At 49.2% G+C, this 8,461-nt stretch overlaps 1 protein-coding gene across 1 annotated transcript; it reads left to right on the top strand.

Moving 5' to 3' along the window:
- Nucleotides 1-1,507: 1,507 nt before the first annotated feature.
- On the top strand, nt 1,508-5,625 carry chst1 (carbohydrate (keratan sulfate Gal-6) sulfotransferase 1). Its single transcript, XM_056608382.1, has 2 exons — nt 1,508-1,543; nt 3,838-5,625. The coding sequence occupies exon 2, from the start codon at nt 3,884-3,886 to the stop codon at nt 5,162-5,164; it is 1,281 nt and encodes a 426-aa protein (XP_056464357.1). The 5' UTR covers nt 1,508-1,543; nt 3,838-3,883; the 3' UTR covers nt 5,165-5,625.
- Nucleotides 5,626-8,461: the final 2,836 nt, after the last annotated feature.

Raw genomic sequence — 8,461 nt, 5'->3', positions numbered from 1 at the left:
ATGACATAGCCTACTTAATGGCGCTAACCTAATCAGCCATACGTAGCGCAGCTAACGTCAGCTCATTCGTCCAATTCCACAACCTTACCAGCCGTAAAAAAAAAATCGTTTTGCCTCATGTTCTTGTTATAAATTGGCATGTCTTGCATACACATTAAAGTAACGCAATACCCTAGTGATGATCTCAATTGAAAGAACTGAATCTGCCACCACAATGTTTTTACTTCGGGACCAAATATTTTAACTTTGCAAATGCACAGAAAATGTCTTTGAGATCAAACCCTTACAGAACCGAAATAACGAGAGGAATGCATCCAAATGTACGCTTTCTGAAAAACGGTGGTTTGAAATATTATGTTTTTTTTAATGTATGTCGTTTTTTAATGTTTTTTTTTAATTGCAACACATTTTGTTTGTGATTTAAACGTTTTCTCTATACAAAAATACACAAATGTTTCCCTTACGGCCGAAACGCACAAAAGGGCACCAAGACAAACGATTAGACTGCCGGGCCAATGTATGTAACATGAAAGATGCTTTTGTTTTCAAATGCATTTATTTTACTCTAAAAAAATTTAAGTAATAAACTTTTGTTTGAAATATAAATATTTGTGTTTTGTTTGCAATGTATAGTTTTTCACTCAATATAAATACAAACATCTTCCTCCAAAGGCTATTCCCTCTAAACACCAAAATAGCATCAACAACGCAACGTCAATTATTACTTAGGCCTATCTATCGTTGAGATTCAACGTATCCGTGGTTTGCAGAAACGTTTCCTTCTGTGCGTGTGTGTGTGTGTGTGTGTGTGTGTGTGTGTGTGTGTGTGTGTGTGTGTGTGTGTGTGTGTGTGTGTGTGTGTGTGTGTGTGTGTGTGTGTGTGTGTGTGCGTGCGTGTGTGTGTGTGTGTGTGTGTGTGTGTGTGTGTGTGTGTGTGTGTGTGTGCGTGCATGCGCGTGTGTGTGTGGGAGAGAGAGAGAGAGAGAGAGAGAGAGAGAGAGAGAGAGAGAGAGAGAGAGAGAGAGAGAGAGAGAGAGAGAGAGAGAGAGAGTCAGCCATGACACAGAAGGGAGCTATTGGGATGGCGAGGAAAAGGGAAAATAAAAAATACATGTGTGCGTGTTTGCATGACAGAGAAGGAGAGCGAGAGCGAGAGAGAGAGAGAGAGAGAGAGAGAGAGAGAGAGAGAGAGAGAGAGAGAAAGAGAGAGAGAGCAGGTGGAGAGTAGGAGGGTCTGGGGGTGGTCCAGACACCCTCTCTCTCTCCGCTTCTGCGCATCATTTTTCAGGATCCCGGGCTGAACGCGCTTCTCCCTTCCTCCCGCCGGCTCTGCTGTAGCCAACACCTCCTCATCCGCCCCATCGCTTCTCTGAACCGAGCAGGACTCGAACCCTCTACCGACCGGTCTCTTTGGATTGCATGGCTCCGTCATTGGGCACGTATCTCGCCCAGGCAAAGACGCGTGATATCACTCGTCTGAAGACCACGGGAGCCTTGAGACATGGAGCTCAACCCTGATGGGAGCCCTGCAGCAGCCACAGAGGTACGGATCTATCTCTATATCTATCTCTCTATATCTATCTCTATATATCTGTCTATAGCAGACAATGTGGTTGTCCCCGTGATTAGACAGGGCCTTCGTTAGGTCCATCTACTGGTTCCGGGATGTGATACTCGACGTGTCGGTCTGATGCTCGGTGCGTCTGTCGGTTGCCCGGTGTGTCGTCTCCGGGGTGTGATGCCCGGTGTGTCGTCTCCGGGATGTGATGCCCGGTGTCGTGTCGTCTCCGGGATGTGATGCCCGGTGTGTCGTCTCCGGGATGTGATGCCCGGTGTGTCGTCTCCGGGATGTGATGCCCGGTGTCGTGTCGTCTCCGGGATGTGATGCCCGGTGTCGTGTCGTCTCCGGGATGTGATGCCCGGTGTGTCGTCTCCGGGATGTGATGCCCGGTGTCGTGTCGTCTCCGGGATGTGATGCCCGGTGTGTCTGTCCATCGCAGCATCCCTTCGGATGTCTGCATCGCAGCCGAACGCATCCCTGCTGCAGCAGTGAGCTCCCGAGGAGATGGGATGTTGGGGTCTCCTGTTTGCGTGATTAACGAGAAGCTGTCGACGCTACTAAAGATCCCAGCCTTTGTTTTTTGTTCAATAAATAATAGTCATATTTTCTTCCAAATATAGACGGTAACAGAAGCCGCATTGAGGAACCATCGATGATCCGCTGGGTTTAGACCTCAACGATGTGTTGAGGTTGATGTTGTGTTTTTGTGTTTTTTCTTGGCACAGTGGTCTATTTGAACTGTTTCCTAAAGCGCATGCCCCTTGGGTTAGGATTTAGATTATACCCAGGTTAATGAATTATTCCCAGCATTTAAATAGGTTTTGAATCATTGCATTGCATTTCAATGAATCGTGATGGGTACTTTTAATATCAAACTGAAAATCAGACAGCCTGTACCAGAAGGACACAGCTCCTTAAACGTTTTGTTGAGAATAATATTTCCCCTTGAATTGTCATTGACCGTAAAGCTACGACACCGATGTCTCCGTCCGTCAGTCAGCAGCTCCACTCTTCCTGGTTGCATATTGTGATCACAGTTTCAGGGTTAGGGTGACGGCCTGTGTTGAAGATCTAATAACTTCTGCTGCTGGCATGGAGACCAACAGCTGTGGTCGCATAACTTCAGATTCCAAGAGAGCCACCAGACCTCCGGTCGGTGTTGTGCTCTGCCTGCATTGTGCTAACGGCTGGACTTCTTACCTCGACATAACTGATGTTGTTTCATATCCAGCTAACATTAAGATTAAGCTCCTTCATTCATTTCTTGGAGAGTAAGCAGATTTTAAATGTATAGATATAATATGTGTGTAAAAAAATGCTGTGTAACTGTATTATACACCAAATTAATCATAACCAGCGGTTAGAAGAAAATAAATATAGCGGTTCGAAGAAAATAAAAAAGATTCAGTAAAGAATAATAATTATTAGTGTTGGGCAAAATGGGCATCAATTTTATTTGGATGTTTAACTTCATCAAATTAACTTCACTTTCATTTGCTTATTTGGAGGACATTGTATTCTTTCTGACTTAATATAAGTATTCATTACTGCAATATTGATAGCTTATTTCAATGAATCAGTCCCTACATGTTACATACTTTAGTTCAAACAATTATTGCCAGTATAAATTCATTCAGATTGAGGTAATGTTTGAAACATATCTTTTGTCCACACAGCAAATATACGAGTAGTATGGGGACAACTTCAACAGGAGGACCTCATGTGAAGTGTCCCGTGTCCCTCATGTCCCGGTCTATATGACGACTGATTTCTTCATGTGACAGTGGGTCCCAGTGAGGTCCTCATGGGACAGTGTGTCCTCATGGGACAGTGCGTCCTCATTGGACAGTGTGTCCTCATGTAACAGTGTGTCCCGGTGTGTTTGAGGACTCATGTGACTGTGTGTCCCGGTGTGTTTGAGGACTCATGTGACAGTGTGTCCCGGTGTGTTTGAAAGCTCATGTGACAGTGTGTCCCGGTGAGGTCTCATGTGACAGTGTGTCCCGGTGAGGTCTCATGTGACAGTGTGTCCCGGTGAGGTCTCATGTGACAGTGTGTCCCGGTGAGGTCTCATGTGACAGTGTGTCCCGGTGAGGTCTCATGTGACAGTGTGTCCCGGTGAGGTCTCATGTGACAGTGTGTCCCGGTGAGGTCTCATGTGACAGTGTGTCCCGGTGAGGTCTCATGTGACAGTGTGTCCCGGTGAGGTCTCATGTGACAGTGTGTCCCGGTGAGGGCTCATGTGACAGTGTGTCCCGGTGTGTTTCTGTCCCCAGGCAGGACCCGGCCCGGCCCGCTGCCTCTAGATGAGGTGTGCTCGCCATGCAATGCTCCTGGAAGGCAGTGATTGTGCTGGCGTTGGCCTCCATCGCCATCCAGTACACCGCCATCCGGACGCTGACCTCAAAGCCTTTCCAGCTGTGCCCGCTGCCCAGCCCCCAGAACTGTGGTCTGGGCGGCCAGGAGACCGACCCCCCCTTTGAGCGGGGCGGCGGCGCTGGCTGCGAGGACTACAACTACTTCACGGTCAACGCCAGCCGTAAGACGCACATCCTGGTGCTGGCCACAACTCGCAGCGGCTCCTCCTTCGTGGGCCAGCTGCTGAACCAGCACCAGGACGTCTTCTATCTGTTCGAGCCGCTGTACCACGTGCAGACCACCCTGATCCCCCGGCTCTCGCACAGCCGCAACGCCGCCGACCGCCGCGTGATGCTGGGGGCCAGCCGGGACCTCCTGCGCAGCCTGTACGGCTGCGACCTGTACTTCCTGGAGAGCTACATCAAGCCGCCGCCCACCAACCACAGCACCGACAAGCTGTTCCGGCGCGGGGCCAGCCGGGCGCTGTGCCAGCAGCCCGCCTGCGACGCCTTCGGGCCCGAGGACGCCAACGTGGAGGAGGGCGACTGCGTGAAGAAGTGCGCTGCGCTGAACATGTCGCTGGCCACTGAGGCCTGCCGGGACAAGCGGCACGTGGCCATCAAGACGGTGCGGGTGCCGGAGGTGGGGGACCTGCGGGCGCTGGTGGACGACCCCCGGCTCAACGTGAAGGTGGTCCAGCTGGTCAGGGACCCCCGCGGGATCCTGTCCTCCCGCATCGAGACCTTCAGGGACACCTACCGGCTGTGGCGCATCTGGAGGGCCACGGGGCGACGGCCGTACAACCTGGACCTCTCACAGCTCACCGTGGTCTGCGAGGACTTCCTGAACTCGGTCACCACTGGCCTGGCTCACCCCCACTGGCTGAAGGGGAAGTACATGCTGCTCCGCTACGAGGACCTGGCCAGAAACCCGCTGCAGAAGACAAAGGAGATGTACGACTTCCTGGGTCTGGCCATGGATAAAAACGTGGAGGAATGGATCCACGCCAACACCAGGGGCAGCAGCGAGCCCTCGGCCAAACACAAGTTCGGCACGGTCAGAGACTCGGCGGCCAACGCGGAGAGCTGGCGGCTGAAGCTGTCTTACGACATGGTGGAGTACACGCAGGCGGTCTGCGAGAAGGCCCTCCTGCAGCTGGGCTACAAGGCTGTGAGGTCTGCGGACGAGCTGAAGAACATGTCCCTCTCATTGGTGCAGGACAAAACCTTTGTGGCTTTTTTGTAACAAGATACTTTCTTCAATGACTATTTTTGATATATTTATAAATGTTGCCTTATCAGTTTGCTAGATCATTGTTTTGGTTTCTTTTCTTTTTTTCTGGATTAATGTTTGTTCAAATTTGCACTAAACTTCAAACGTCTTTGAATGCACCAGGGGAAGAATGGATGATTCCCCACGGTTAAAAATACAGCACACTTTTAATTAAAAGAAGACAAAAAATGAGCTAGTTTACAAATTATTAGTGTAATCAACTTTTTTTCCTTCCACATATTGCCCTCATTCATCTGTAAGTTATTGTTTAATCATGAGCTAAATACTGCTCCTTTATTGGTTGGTTAGGACCAGATGTTTCATGCACTCCTTTTATTCCGTTCTTTAGCATCTTCTGGTTTATTTGTTCATTTGTTTGAGACCTGTGATGACAACTCTGGACTGTACGAGCCCTACTGTGCAATAAATTGTGAATGTTGCAGTCAACCTTTACTAGGCTGGTCTATGCCTTGGGGGAACAGAGGGGATACAAGAGGGGGTATAAGAGGGGGGAACAGAGGGGATACTAGAGGAGGTATGAGAGGGGATACTAGAGGGGGTATGAGAGGGGGGAACAGAGGGGATACTAGAGGGGGTATGAGAGGGGATACTAGAGGGGGTATGAGAGGGGGGGACAGAGGGGATACTAGAGGGGGTATGAGAGGGGGGGACAGAGGGGATACTAGAGAGGGTATGAGAGGGGGGGACAGAGGGGATACTAGAGGGGGTATGAGAGGAGATACTTGAGGGGGTATGATAGGAGGGAACAGAGGGGGAACAGAGGGAATACTAGAGGGGGTATGAGAGGGGGGGACAGAGGGGATACTAGAGGGGGTATGAGAGGGGGGAACACAGGGGATACTAGAGGGGGTATGAGAGGGGGGGACAGAGGGGATACTAGAGGGGGTATGAGAGGAGGTAACAGAGGGGATACTAGAGGGGGGACCAGAGGGGATACTAGAGGGGGGACCAGAGGAGATACTAGAGAGGGTATGAGAGGGGGGACCAGAGGGGTTATGAGAGGGGATACTAGAGGAGGTATGAGAGGAGATACTAGAGGGGGTTTTAGAGAGGTATGAGAGGGGGTATGAGAGGAGATCCTAGAGGGGGTATGAGAGGGGGTATGAGAGGAGATAGTAGAGGGGGTATGAGGGGTGTGAGAGGAGATACTAGAGGGGGTTTGAGAGGGGTTACTAGAGGAGATATGAGGGGGATACTAGAGGAGGTATGAGGGGAGTATGAGAGGGGGTATTGGCAACAGATGCCTCGCTGCAAAGGGTAATTGGAGACAATTAATAGGCAGCCGTGTCAGAGGGGAAGTCATCTCAGCAGAGGTCATTAATGTTTTACTGTAGTAGAGCCATCTGCCATGCGCAGGTTCAACTAATGAATGCCTTTATTCAGCTCCTGATGAGGAATCATGGACACATTATGAGTCAAACAGTAGTCCATGTTGATATTATTGCCAAATTATATTCAAAAGAAATCCAAACTGTCACTGAGCACTCTCCCCATGTACGTTTCCTCTCCCCACCTCCTCCTTCTGTGCTGTTGGACCTTCAGGGACCTTTGAGCCTCTCCAATGAGCTGGGTGACAATGGAGCATAGTTTAGGCTGTGGATGGTGCGGTCCTTCTAATGTATCTGTGCTCAGTCGTGTTTATTTGGTTGTAAATCACTTCTCCTAAAACGCCCAGCCGAGGACTTCAGCACGAGAACATTGAGTATTGATTTGATGACTCTTGAGTTACCTGCTGATTTTGATGATTAGGAGTTTTTATCATCATTCCTTATTGATTTCCCATAAGAAGATAAACCCCCCTACCTATTCTCTGCTTTCCCATCACCGGGTGTGAAAACTCATATCTAACTTGTTTCTACTCTAGCGTGGTATATAAATAGTGAGAGACATGAGGCCTAATCCTGACTAGAGAAGAAACGGCCCAGAATCAATGTTCATGTACCACGCAATGTTACTGAGTCCACTGAGTGAGTTTACAACTCCTCATGTCTGGCTCCAGTTCAAAGTGTGGAGAACATGTTACAAGACAGCACACGCTTTGTGTGTGTGTGTGTGTGTGTGTGTGTGTGTGTGTGTGTGTGTGTGTGTGTGTGTGTGTGTGTGTGTGTGTGTGTGTGTGTGTGTGTGTGTGTGTGTGTGTGTGTGTGTGTGTGTGTGTGTGTGTGTGTGTGCTTGTGTGTGGTGGTCAGAAGTACTCTAGATATGTCTGAAAAAAGTGTTTAAAAATAGGTTTGAGTACAAATTAAATGCAGTAATAACCATTTTAGTATGATAATGAATATTAACAAACTATAGTCTGTAGATGCAAATGAGACCAGGCCACACAACTATTTATGGATATGGATAAGGAAGGGGTTGTTGTGTTCACAGTCAGGGAGCTACAGTAACAGTCTTATATTTGAAAAAAAATTTACACACAACTTCTTGGAAGAATAAGAATAATGTAGCTGAGATACATACTAATAGCTGTTTCTGTATGGCTGGATCTGAGTTGTCCTATCAAAGCCTGGTATCGCGATAAATAACCATACGGCCAATCAGCATGCAGATGAGGAGCGGGACGGGCGTGAACAGCTTCGTAGCGCGGCAGCCCGGGCTGGAGATGCTCTCCATTGATCAGCTCCCATCTCACTGGTTCACCCTCAGAGATGAGCGTGTGAATGGGCGTCACACGTTAGCTCATCAGTATTGGTGGCTCGCGGTCCATTGAGATGCAGAGCACAAACCCTTTGATCCCCTCCCTCCTCCTGGAGCCAGAGGCAAGCTCCTTCCCCCCTCTCTCTCTCTCTCTCTCTCTCTCTCTCTCTCTCTCTCTCTCTCTCTCTGCTGCTCCAGATATGTCTCTTCTTTATGCGTCTCTCTGCTCAGTGTCGGTCGCGCTCATCTCTGCCTGCTCCTCCTCAGTCTCCCCCTCGGTCTCCTCCTCAGTCTCCTCCTGGCTCCTCCTCCTCTAAAGGAGCTCTTCAATGCGTGTCTGGTTTCTTCCGTTCATTGATGGTTTCCGTGTAATGTCCGACCTCCATAATCCCGGTGTGGGCGCTGGGCTGAGGGCTGATGGGGGCTTAAAGCCAAAGGCGTCTGGGGTCAGGCCTGGGGAGCGCACTGTTTAACCCTGGAAAAGAAGAAAAATGTGTAGAATTAATATCACTGATCCCTACAACACTGTATGGTCACATTCATCCATCCATTCATGATTATTACAATATCTAAATGATAGGCGAGGGGTGCAGCCCTCCCTGTAGCCCAGTG

This window comes from Gadus chalcogrammus, chromosome 14 (assembly GCF_026213295.1).
Source record: "Gadus chalcogrammus isolate NIFS_2021 chromosome 14, NIFS_Gcha_1.0, whole genome shotgun sequence".
Classification (NCBI taxonomy): domain Eukaryota; kingdom Metazoa; phylum Chordata; class Actinopteri; order Gadiformes; family Gadidae; genus Gadus; species Gadus chalcogrammus.
This window is presented reverse-complemented; position numbering and strand designations above follow the sequence as displayed.